The following is a 13,416-nucleotide window of genomic DNA, read 5'->3' as shown; positions in this document are numbered from 1 at the left end:
TGAACTGTAGCCACTTAGTCTTGTCTTCTTCCAAGATGGGAAGCTTGTGCATGAAACTGTGTGGCTGTTTACAGCTGGGGGTATCTGCTCCGGTGGACCAATCAGGTCAGACTTGCTCCTGATTGATGGAAAAAGGGAATTGCTGACGTCGGCAAATCGCCAAAATCCAAACAGCTCGTTTTAGGTCAGGATTTTACAACTCACAAGCTCTACTAAGTACAGGTTTTGTCATTAAATATCACATTTTGTGGGCTGGGAGGAAAGCCAATGACCCACACATTTTACTAACAGACTTAATAAAGTGAATTTTGCACAATATGGGACCTTTAATAAACTCTTCCACTCAGAAGCAAATAGCACACAAGGTTGAGTGTAACACATGGTGTTTGAATCCCATTTTGTCCAGACTTATTTTGTTGTCTCCTTTAAATAATGTAAAAAGAAAATAGAAGCTCTCCCCTCCCAGAATTTTATGTACTTGGAAGCATGTGTGTGCTTCTCAGTACTGTTGGATTCCCCAGAACACCCAGCCGCGTGTTACTGTCCTGACCACATTCTACTCTAGAACTATTTACGCAACTGTAGTTATACGTTTTATTTTCTATACCAGGAAGTCCTTATCTTCCAGGCAAATTAAACCTCTTTGCTTCCAAGTAAAGCTGCTTTTGTCTCGTCTCCTGAACTGTTTCACGAGGGCTTTTCCACAAGGACTGCACAAACAAATTAAATCTAAATCCACTGCCAGTAGATAGTATGGTAACATAATATGCAACTGTATGTTTGCTGTTATGACGTGCTAACGCTCCAACTTCACTAAAGGAAAACCCTTAAATTGAAGAAAGAGGTTGCCAGTGTGTGGTGTGTTCATTTGTCTGCTAGTCTGTCTGGGTTGAATTAGGAAAAGTGATGAAAATTGTTTCTGGAGAACAAAAAAATTTAGCTGTAAAAAAGGAAAGAGGGAAAATGCCAACAGTGTTTTCACACAAGGAATGAATAATCTGGCACACAAATCTATATGATTAGGGAAACATGCCTGATTGAATTCTGAAAGAGCCTATTGCAGATGTGTGGGAATAAAAACGTGTTTATCTGTGTATCACTGCTTTTATACAGTCATAAATATATACATTCTCTAAAATCTAATACTCCACTTTCACACATAATTACAGTAAGCACTTTAGCACCAAGGAGATCCTACCCAAACCTTGCATGCCAACCCCTGTTATGATTGACTGATTCAACTGTACACCCCTGTATTCTGCAGCAGGAACTCACATGTTTCTTTGTTGGAGATCCAAATATGAAAGGAGCTTATTTATTCCGAGGGAACCTGATACTGTTATTCAGTATCATATAATGGGATCAAGATGAAAGACAGAAAAAACAGCCTACATGGGAAAGAAGGAGAAGGTTGTGAAGCAATAGATCCGTAATGCTAACTGAGTCCAGCTTGTGTGGCCTTAGAGTTTGGCCAATCATTAAAAAGATTTGTGTAATCAAAGCTAACCATAACAGGGATAGACTGTAATTCAGGGTAAAACACAGGTTTCGTCAAAATTATTGTGCTTGAGCAGCTTTGTTGTGAGATTTCTTGGCAGCTCGATCGATTTTAAGCATTCTTGCTGCGTTACATGGTGCTATTTCATGGAGCGGGATGAAAACAGTTGAGGTTTGGATGATGCAGCAGCTCCCCATTTTGGTCTCATCTCAGCAAATATCATACCACAGGCCAAATAATTTACAGGAAGCAAGGAGCTATTTCTAATAGGAAATCGAGCCTGGATCAGGACATTTTCTGCTGGAAAAAGTCAGGAACCAGAGATTTTCAAGTGTAATGTTTTGCAAACATTACGGTTGCCGTTTCTGTTTCCAGGAACCAGTATATGAGCAAATGTTGAGTTTTAAATGTTGGATTCTCAGCAGAATCAACTCATCACTCTTGATCAGGGATCATAATACACTGATATGTCTACAAGGTGGATAAACATACACACATGCACGTATATACATGCTTAGCGTATGCCATGTTACAAGTTACAACAGATCTAAAGCATCTTCAGCAGCTGTCTGAACAACTGCTGTAGCTTCTCAACAATAAGCAAGGAATGGATGAGTGTTTATTGTGCTTTTGCCTCGCCTTTGTTGTCGAGTACAGGGGTATTACCAGTATTGGGGTAGACTCCTGGTCAAAGTCAGTTCTTGTGGACTCAGGCCAGGATTTTTCATGTTCCCTCCATGTGTGGATTTCCTCTGGGTGCTCCAGTTTCCTCCCACATTCCAACAACGTGTACCATAAAATCTGGAATATAAGTTGCATTGGTACATGAAAGGTAGTGTGTTACGGGGAGGCTCCCAGAGGGGAAATTGCATTGAGCAATGTGCAGTTCCCGTGCAGATGTGTAGCTCTTTCCAGCACAGCACAGTGGTAATTTTGGCAGCTATTTTAGATTCAGTCACAAGGTTTCTTTTTTGACGAAAATACCTGTTAGTTATAGTCACATTTTTTGAAAATTAATATTTTTTTCTAGTTTTTGTCAACGTAAACTAGTAAACAAAAATCACATCTTTACTTTTCGTCAAATGTTTCCTCTCCAAATTCATTCATATCGATAATCAGAGATTGCTATTAAAGCTGTACCAAGTGTTTAATCCTCTCCCCTTGTCTCTCTTAGCCTCTACTGTACCATTGTAAAGCTGCTGTGCTGCCCCCTGCTGATGTACTCGAACAGGGAAAGGCCATTACTCAGCTAAAAGTAGTGTGATAAAGGAATGTTACTTATTCCAAATCAAGACAAAAGAAGCAAAATGTCTGTGGATTCTGTGGCTCTTCTTTTAATTTCTAGCTTCAAAAAAGCACTGAGGGCACAATACAAGGACTGTGTTGCATTTTTTTGATGGTCCTTAATTGCACCTGTTGCACGGACAGTCTTGCTGAATGTGTGATATTGCGAAACATCTGTTACAGGTATATGATGCTCATATTTTGACATATTTGTCATCATCTCGGTAACCAAAGCAAAACCTACGTTTCCCAGAGTTTTTATCATAAGTGGATCTTTTTTGGCTCGACATCATCCTGTCTTTGTAATGGAAGATAGGTTGTGGATGAACGCTCATCATCTTAATAAGTTATTATTCAAAGACATTTGATAGCTTTAAGGTGCAACACATGGACATAGTCTTCGTGATGTCACCCATCTGTGCTTGAAAAGTTAGGTGGGGGGCTATATTGGTAATTCTGAGTCAAAGGTGGGCTTTGTGCCCCCTCACCAACAGCTATAGGGGTCCAGACCTGTCATTCAAGTGAGCTGAGCCTCTGACTGGTCAAACTTGTGGTCTTATAGCTTTTTAACCGCTGAGTCTGAAAAATATCACCCAACCCATTTTTGAACCAGGTTGTAAATATTTATTTTTAATACTTTAAAACTGTGTTTTATTTTGGCTTGGTGTGGATTAGGTTCCTGGCCTTTCTGCAGCCAGCCTCAAGCGAACACTCGATAAATTGTGGCTGTACGAACTTCTGCATAGGCTGTATGGGCTCCCTCTTTGAACTGACAATAATGTGTTAAACTTCTCGCCTTAAACACTGGTTGTTTGCAAAGTGTATGTGCTTATACTCCTTGTTTGCACAATTCTGTCAATATGCTTCATCCTGATTTTCTTCCCAAAATACTGCAAAACCTTTCTATCGTCTTGAAATAGTTTCAGTTCAAAATAAATGGAAAAAAGCTTTCATTGAACACTTTCTTTGGAATTCTCAAAGAGAAAACAAACACACAGACATTTGTTTTCCATGGAATAATTCTTTTATATGCCTGAGTGTGTGTTTGTGTGTGTTTCCCAGAGGTTGTCACACCTCCACCAAAGTCAATCTGTTTTGTGTTAAGGCTGATTGTGCAGTTGTTGGATATCAGCTGTCTGAGTGCCTTGCATTGACCATGCATCGCTCTCAGCAGATACCTGAGCCGCCTGCTTACCCGTGAGGCTTACTGACATGCAGCAAAATAAGCCTGATCAAGCTTTGTTAGGATACACGCTGATTGGAGACTTGTTGGAGTGAGTGCTGAGTTGCTGTAGCCAGTTTTATTAAGGTAAACATTTAGAGGAGATAACGACTGCACTAGCAATACGCTACTTGTGTCATCTTGTGTCAGTGCATCCTCTCTTTTTCATGTCTGTCTGACCCTTGCATTACTCTCTCTTCTGTGTTACAGTCAGACTCCTTGGTTACGATAACCTGTGCAAACGGGAAGTGGAACAAACAGGTGTCATGCGAGCCTGTGGATTGTGGTCTGCCAGACAAATACCACGTTCATCCTGCGCATTTTAACTTTCCTGAAGGAACCACCTACGGCAAGAAGAGCACCTTTCAGTGCAAAGAGCCTGCACAGCTCGTAGGTGAGATGCCAGCACCGACGAAAGGTTCCCAGGCTTATGGGAACCTCATAGGAATCTTATAAGAGTGTCAGTGAAGAGACTTTAAATGGTTATGAAACAGACTTAAAATGCCTTTATGTGACCTTCAAAGGCCCAAAAGACCATCAGGATTAAGATCAACTTCTTATATGTTATTATTTGATGCCTGTGACCATGTGTTAAAACCATACATGTATCCATGATTCTGGCCAGCATTGCTCATCTTAGTTATGTAAAAGTTGTGTAACTGGGATAACTTGTTTTTAAAACATATGTTTGTACTTTTGGCATTCAAAACCTTATTGTTTGAGATCCTGGAATTAGGAACTTTGTAAAGGATAGACAATAGGCAAAGTGTACCCGTGAGACCTGACTCTTCCTGTGCCAATGAGATTGACGCCATGGAGATAGGTTGGGTCTGTTTATGCCACAATGAGGAGGTGTGAATGTGAAGAGATCTTAGTGTGTCAGGCTCTTTAAAAGGGCAACTGTAGCAAAATTAACAGGGTCTGTTCTCGTATCCGTTCGTCTTAAACCCTGAAACTTTGGTGATCAGGATGGGAAGTAAAGAATTATACGTTCTTGTTGGCTGCATCTTGGGCTTTGGTGACTTTGCTCAGGTTCCTGATCCAGGTGAGATGACTCTTACTTTTGGTTATACATGCAGAATTCATTGTTCTATGCTTGCACAGACTTCTGGTTATTGTCTTTAAAACAAATCTTTATTTGACCAGGTTGGTACCAGGTACCAGGTACCAGGTACCAGGTTGGCTAATAAGATGATATATAATACCTCCCCTTTAAGAGAGAACTGGCAGCATACCAAGTAACAGACACACAGGGAACTACAGTACAGTTGACAAACACTGACATTTTCAATTAACAGATTAATGGTGAAAAACTACAATGTTGTATAGAATCTGCTTCAATGTCTTTTTTTAAACATTTGGTGACACTAGTTCCTCGAGTTTCAAGTTTTTTACTTTTTTTGTAAATTTCTCAGGATAAAGGAGGAACTAAATATCACGTGTTGTTGGCATTTTAGGGGGAAAAAAAGAATAAACAACTAAGTTTTGGACTGATTATTAAATGAGGTAACTGAGTCAGAATTTTGGATATTCGGAGGGAGAGACTTCCAGAAAATTGGGGCTGCAATGGCAAAAGCTCTGACTGAGAAGGTTGGTCAGGTATGAGGGAATGAGGTCATTTGGAGCATTATTGGTGATGAAGGGGATCTTGAAGTAGAGTCCGTGCTGAATTGGGAACCAGTGAAGGAGCTGAGGATGGGAGTGATGTGAGCTCTGGAGTTGGAGTGAAAGAGCAACCGGTCAGTTGAATTTTTCACAAACTATAGTTTTGTGGAGGTGAGGAAAGGGACAGCCGTAAAGGACGCTGTTACATGAGTCCAGTCTTGAAGTTATGAAGGCATGGATGAGTGTTTCTGCAGCAGAGAAAGACCCAGTGAAAAGTAGAAAAAAGCTGCAGATAAGTCAAGGCTACAAGTAGACCAAAACTTTGTGCTGATCTGTGTAGAAGTATAGTGATGTGTTGGGGTTGAGGACCTTCAAGAGGGGCTCAATTTGCTGGTGATAAGTTCCGTTACCCATGAGATACCATACAATGTCATATGTTTAAAGATGCACCAGACCAAGATCAGATACCAGATAATTATTTGAAGACTAAGTTATTGGAGCTTGAAGCTAGTAAGGTAACTGAATTGATTCAACAAAACTTGTTGGCATTAGTTTGCCAACTTTTATATTGAAGGGACTAAAAAAGATTTTATTTTTTAAGGTTTTGATTTTCAGTGTTGATGAGAATTAAAAAAATAAGTGGATGCTTGTGTGAGTCTTGAAGTCAAAAGAACAGAATCTGTTAGTGTGACCCCTGCTGCACAGGATAGACAATGGGAAACTACCACACATCTAATAGAGTTTCGATAGAACAACATGACATAACTGACTAACATTAACTTCTCTTTTTTCATCGATCACCTTTCCCTTTACCCCTTTAGGCACGAACAACACTCTTTACTGCCTTGAGGATGGTCTGTGGTCCTTCCCAGAGGCTTTATGTGAGCTACGCTGCCCTGCCCCACCTCCTGTCCCCAACGCTGTGCTGCAGACGAAGCGCTGCAATGAAACAGGCCTTAAAGTGGGCACACTCTGCAAGTACAAGTGCAAGCCAGGCTACCATGTCACCAACAAACCTAAGAGGTACAGTTGGAGACATCTTTTAACACTTTTATTGTTGCAAAAAAACAATTAAACCTTAATGTTCTTCTTCATCAGGCGTGCGTTTAAGCGCCAGTGCACTGAGGATGGCAGCTGGCTTGAAGGGGCCTGTGAGCCCGTGACTTGCGACCCCCCGCCTGCCATCTTCCACGGCTCCTACCACTGCACCGACGGCTTCCGCTTTGACAGCGTCTGCAGACTCAACTGCACAGACCCTGCTGGTAATACTGCTATCGCCGCCACAGGAGGCTCTGCCCATACGGTGAGGCTGCTGCACGCTCCATGCAAGCAGGTCTGTCCATCTCTTTCCTGTCTTTCTATTCTTGCTTTACCTACGTGTGTGTTTCCCTTTGTTGAGTGTGTAGAACGTAGGCATTCTGTCTTTATCTCCTCTCTTCACATTCTGAATGTTTCGGGGTATTATCAGAGTAAATTAGGAACTTTAAAACCATTAGATGTGTTTAAATATTGTACATTCATAATTGTCCAGAATCATATTAGATCAAATATTTCTTCTGTCCAAACTTCTTGTGCTTTCTCTGTTGTCTGAATGCTTTCCTCTCTTCAGCTGTCTCGCTCCCTGTCTCCCTTAGCCCTACTCAATTTGACGCCATGCTAATTAGATTGCTATTGATTTCTAGAACAGTCCTGCTACCACAGACTTCTGAAATGTATACACCTTTTAATCTGTTCTGCCTCTCAGGCGTTGTGGCTTGGAAGCCTGATAAAAATTGGATTGTATTTCTCCCCCCTTTGCAACGGGATGCCGTCTCAGTGTCCTTGGGCCTGTGAGTGTCAATAATTGTTTGTCTGTCAATATACGTGTTGTTTTCAGGGGGCAGGGTCCAATGTGATCCGCTGTAGGAAGGATGGGAATTGGACAGGGTCGTTCCGCCTGTGCTCGCACAGCAAAGGCCAGTGTTCTTTACCTCAAAACCTCCATTATAGCCTACAGTACTCATGCAGACGAGGACACGGCATAGGTCTGTATTACGGAAAATCTTTGTCATATTCTTCTGGTGTCATCTTTTATCAATCATTCTACCTAAAATTTCAAGTGAGGAGTTTCTAACTAATCATAAGGTGTTTTTTGACCACAGGAAGTTTCCCCTGGAACTATATGCGCTCTGACCATTGAAACTAGGGTCTAAATTTAGTTCTAGGGTAAAAAATATACCCCTTAAAACAGCCCTGCCTGGGGGATAGTACTTTTCAGATACCTAGGAGCTTGCAAGCTTAAAATTTCTGATCTTGATTGACTTTTTTTAACAACTCCTAAACAGTTTTCTTCTTTGAGCCTGATAGTGTGAGCATGTCTCTGTCAGCCACCGATGTTAAAGCTTAAAAAGTGGACGTGTAAACTGGAGACACTCAGCTGAACGTGTCAGTGGATATCAAGTTTACAACAGCTGTTTAAACATAAGAAAGCCTCAGAGAATGTATTCGTTTAGTTTTAAATGTGTCAAAATATTCTCAATAGATGAGTATTTATTGATGATCTGAAACTGTTGAAGAGTTATACATACTACTGAAAGATGCCAATTCTCAAACTGTTTTTTTAAAAACTAGTGTTTTGCTGATCAAAACTGTTGCAGGTAGGGCTGCCACGATTAGTCGACATAATCGTCTAGGTCGACGATAAAAATTAATCGACGCAAATTTTAATAGTTGACGGGTCGTATTATTGTTTTCATTGTCGTCACATGGTGAAATAATGTACCTTATGCCTGACAGCTCCTGGAGTTTAGCGTCTGATAACGTGATTTAGAGAGTCTCCTTCACTCTCTGTTACCGACAGTTTTTCAGGATCTGAGCCACAAACTAGTGTCAAAACTCCCCTAACTTTTGAAAAGAGAGGACATGTATCTGATGGAGCTCTCACTCTCAAGCTCACACTGCACCGGTAACACTCAGCGGGGAGGAGGAGGGGCGGAGTGCGGATGAGCGAAATAGCGCATGCAGAGAAACGAAACTAAACACGTTGTTATGGAGAGCTGGGAGAGAGTCAGGCAGGATCATACGAAGAGCAAAGCCCCAATAAGCAAATAAACATTAGAAAATAAGCCGAAAGTCACTAATAAGCAGTCTGTCCAACACTGTGTACAACAACTTCATTTCCCTGTTACCTGCTTCATTCGTTTTGAGATTTATTAATTTTTTTGTATAGTAGGCTACTTACAGGCCTATTTTTCATGTCATCATGAATGAAACAAAGACAAACAAACATGACGCAGGGCTGACCAATCAGATGTAAGACCCTAACTCTAGGTAAATGCAGTGAAAATGCAACATACAGGTTGAATTTTAAAGGTCTACACATTTTACAGGCCAAATTAGGTTGAAATACAAAATGATCGTGATTAATCGACCAATCGAAAAAATAATCGATAGATTAGTCGACATTAAAAATAATCGTTAGTTGCAGGCCTTTAAAACACAGCTCAAATGCTAATCCTTCCATGATGTCATTTTTTGATAAATGGCTTTTGTTGTAGTCTTACTGCCCTCTAGTGGTGTGGCAGTGTTGTGCAATTACTTTTTTTATCCATACATCACTTGACTGATTTGCAGAATCTGCATGTGTCTCCAGCATGTGGTGCAAATGCAAACAAATAATGGGCCACAGAAGCCATTTAGTTCTGGGGAATCTTTCAACAGGAACTTAGAGTTCCTGGACCTTGTGGTCAAAAAACACCATAGATTACTGATCCACTTTTCAGTATTTTCCTATGAGGCATATTTCTGTTTGTGTATCAGTGTTAAAGGAAATCTTTTGGGCTGTTGCTCTTTGGTTTTCTCTCTCAGCCACTGCGGAAGATGTGTGCACACAATCATTGGTATGGCTTTTCTTTCATTTCCTCTCCAGGTGAGGAATGCGAGCTAACTTGCAGAGAGAGCAACAACGAAGTGGTGATCCTCCCTAGCAACATGACAGTTGAGCGTGTACTCAAAGAGCACTGGAGAAACCCTCACAAAGTCAAAGTAAGTTTATGTGTGTCTGCGTGATGCTCAGTTCTGAGAGATGTACTTCACAGGGTTCTGTGATGCGCTTCTCTCCGGGAAGGAATTTCACATGTACTGTCGACATCCTCGCTCTGTTATCCACAATGCAGAATGCCGGCATGCGTCTTTAGTGCCCAAATGTTTGTCTTGGGCACATGGCAACCCTTCCTGCAAACATTTTGATTCCATTTTTAGTTTGGAAGTGTGAAAACACGCTGCTGCCCTTTTGCACTCTTGTCCTCTTTACGACAGGTCCTCTGCTTTTATCTTTTATCTTGAGCTACAGGACTCTAAAAAAGTTTAGGGCTGCTATACGTCACTTAAAACATCTCTCGTGTTGTGCAGTTAAACCAGACAGGTATCAATCAAAATCTTATCAGCAGTAGCAGCACAGCTCTGAGAAATAGTGTGTTCAGAAAAATAAGCTGTTTCCTTTTCTTGCTATGGAGGTTTGTTGCCCAGGGGATGCTAAGAGACCAAATCTGCCAAATCTACAGAATCAAGCCAAATTTCCAGAAGCTTTGACCAGAAAATTACATAAAGTGAAAAGAAAACTTCAAAATTCTTCAGACCAAGAAGCCAAGTGGTTAATCTTTATCATTATCAGTAATCACAGTAATTTTCTCTAAATAAACCTGTGACGTCACTGTTTAATGGCCTAATTTGATTCAGAAACACCTCACAGCTACTTACTGCAGTGATTAAGTAATGTTTGCTTAGGATGGCTGATAGCAGATAGTCTGAAGTCATGGAATGGGAGGTTATTACAATTGGGAGAACCCCACTCCCCACTCTGACCCTTACACATACCCCACGGTGTCATTTCAGCTTCTCATTATTTGAGGTCTAAGAGGCGGGAGGGTCGGATATGGTGTGTTAATGTGTGCACAGTAGGCAAAGTGTACCAGACTACACCTACTCCTCTAATTTTACTCTCCCCACTTAACCTGATTAATGTCAATGATGTGCAATTTGTTTTAAGTGTTTGTGTCAGCTTAATGCCCTCTGCAGCCCTGGCTGTAGAGTCAGAAAAGGATCTCACTAAACAGCATCAAGTTTTGTAACTAGAGAAGGAGAGAAAAGAAGCCACGGCCGAGTAGAGGAACACAATGTATTTCTTGCTGTATTTTTTTCCTACAACTCCTTTTGTTTTTGTTTCACAGTCACACTGAGTCAGCAGCTTTTTGTGGTGGATGTCGGGAGAGGGGGTGGCTCTGGCCACGTGGACATGAAATGATCTGTTTTTCATGGATTTGTGTAACTGATATCATTTGTGCTTGGTGGTAATTTGAGACCCAGGGCTGTGCTGTTGGGGGTAGAGGATAAGATAAGAGAAGTCTGAGAGGTGAGTGTGTTGGTTGAGGCATTTGGTGGAGAGAGGAGTTTTTACAAGTGGCATTGACAACCCTGTCAACTAGTAGAATGAAAATGGATAATTCCATTTTTTTTTCATCATGGTCTAGATCATAATCATTGATCTGCATCTGAAAACAAAGAGCTGTCTCAGGTCACATCACCAGGTTAAACCATATAAAACTTTGCAAGTCCTGTCCACTAAGTCACAACAGCTAAGGTTAGCCTTACACCAACTCTAAGCTAGTATTCCTGTTAGTTGATGATAAATCAAAGTGCGTTTTTGTGACCTAAGGACAACAATAAAATAAAAGTCGCTTTCAACCAATTCTTAGCTTACACTGCGGACAAGCTAACTTCAGCACTAGCGAGGATTCTCATCTTTTTTACTGTGTGATGTATGACTGTCAGTCTGTCTTGTTGCCTACAAGTTAGTTGATGCTATTGCTAGCTTCTACTGAACAAAAAAACCTGATGGATAATAAAAGTTAGCTTTTTTGTTGCTACCACAGCAAACTCTATCTTCTTTTCCTTTTTCTCACCAGCTGCAAACAGTTTGGCAAAGGTAGTTGTTAACCAATTCCTATCTTATACAATAGACTTGCTAACTTAACTGCTACTATGAATTTAAATCTTTTAACAATATAATGGTGTAAGTGTGACTTGGTGCCATCTAAGCTTTTGGATGCTATTGCTAGCTGTTGTAGAATAACACCCATTGGAAAACTATTATTATTTTTTGGTTCTTACTTCAGAAAATATACAACCGCTAAGGCTAGCTTTTAAACATTAAGGAGGTAGCAATACTTTTATCAGCTAGCTAGCCAACATTGCCATTCATATTTACTCTACAAGTTTGTTAGATAGGAAGATATTAAATGCTATTTCTAGCTAATGCTGTTAAACACCTGTTGGATAACGAAGAAATTAGAGCTGTTTTCATCACAGCAAATTCACGAGAGCTAAGGTCAGCTTTTTAACACTTACATGCTTAACAACGTTAGCCTTTTTGTGTGGTATTTTCGTAACTTTGTTATCTAGTGTCTGAAAGCTAAAGGTAGCAATATCAATAATCAATGTGTTTTCAATAGAGTTTTTTTAAACTTTGGAATACTTTGAATGATTAGCTGACAAAAGTTTTCAAGCTTACTAAATAGCAATTTAGTCAATCAAATTGTATTCACGTAGTAAAATTTACACTTTTTTAAGTTGCTGTCAAGGTTTTTTGGTTTCCACAATCAAAGGTTCAAGTCTTGAAAAAGAAAATTGATGAAGAACAACATGTAAACACATTAATTAGATAACACTGCAAGAATCACCCAGGTTCTCACAAAATAATACAAAAAAGGAGGAAAGCATGAAATCATAACTAGTAGTTCTAGTAGGGAGTGGAAGTAGACATTATAACATACTTCTAAGCTCTCCTCTTGAGTGGAAAGCTTCATATGGTGCCTAAAAAGGAATTCATGCTCCCAAATGTACTTCCTAGTTGTACTTTGCTGAGTTCAGGATAATTGTTTCCTACCTTAATAAGTGATGATGATTTATTGCCATAAAACCAGTTGTATTTCCACTCTTAGAGTGACCCACTTAGGATTCTCTACCTCCACCTCCTCTTCTTCTTCTTCCTGTCCTTCTATCTCTAACAATCCTGAGCCCCAAGCGCCCTCCTCCCCCCTTTATCAGCAAAATTACCCTGTCGGGCTTGCTGTGAAATTAGTCATTTTCTACATGACACGACCTCGTCTGTGGTGGCGCTGGGATAGGGATCTATTTTTATGTGGAATCAGTGCCCCTGGGAGGTTTGAGAGGGTGAGAATTCTATACGTAGTTAGGGGTGAGGCCAGGCCACGATCATGGATTATCATGATTTACGGCCTCGCTGAGAGAAAAAAAAAAAAAGGATGAGGGAGGGAGAAAGAGAAGGAGTTTCTGGATGACATCATCATAGCAGAGCATGAGAAAAAGAATATAAGAGGAGTGTTGTGCAAAAAAAATCACCTCCACAATGAATTGTGTGTTGTCCTCCACCTCAGACGGACTAACGTACCCTTGAACATCACATGCACAGACATAGATATGTGTTAGAGATTTATATACGTCCCAATCATACCTGAAACAGAGGATTTGGATGTGTTTAAGGGCACCTTTTTAATTTTCACAGACAAGGTGGATGCTTTTTAAATGAACACAGTGTTGCCCATAATTTTTTTTTTGACCGTCATAATCTCTCTTCTTTATGCTTCCAATCCTCTTAATAACTCTATTTGGCCTGATTGAGATAGCTGAATGCTGGTTTTGGCCCAGACCCTCCTAGTTGAATAGGTCTGTCATAGTAGAATACTTGCTCCAGCAGCGTTTGATCGTCCTCCAGCACAATGTTATTCTTTCCCTCCACCTCAACCCCCAA

General features: G+C 40.5%; 1 protein-coding gene across 1 annotated transcript in view; it reads left to right on the top strand.

Moving 5' to 3' along the window:
• Positions 1 to 13,416, top strand: part of pappaa (pregnancy-associated plasma protein A, pappalysin 1a) — a 121,639-nt gene that overhangs the window by 84,159 nt on the left and 24,064 nt on the right. Inside the window, exons 15-19 of the mRNA XM_074690474.1 lie at positions 4,215 to 4,398; positions 6,431 to 6,632; positions 6,708 to 6,942; positions 7,486 to 7,633; positions 9,517 to 9,632. Coding sequence (XP_074546575.1) covers positions 4,215 to 4,398; positions 6,431 to 6,632; positions 6,708 to 6,942; positions 7,486 to 7,633; positions 9,517 to 9,632 — 885 coding nt within the window. The remainder of the gene's footprint in view (positions 1 to 4,214; positions 4,399 to 6,430; positions 6,633 to 6,707; positions 6,943 to 7,485; positions 7,634 to 9,516; positions 9,633 to 13,416) is intronic.

The sequence above is a fragment of the Halichoeres trimaculatus genome, unplaced genomic scaffold (assembly GCF_033239565.1).
Source record: "Halichoeres trimaculatus isolate MK-OKI-2021-1 unplaced genomic scaffold, fHalTri1.1 fHalTri1_scaffold_16, whole genome shotgun sequence".
NCBI classification, from domain to species: Eukaryota; Metazoa; Chordata; class Actinopteri; order Labriformes; family Labridae; genus Halichoeres; species Halichoeres trimaculatus.
Note: the sequence above shows the minus strand (reverse complement) of the source record. Positions and strands in the feature narration are given on the sequence as shown.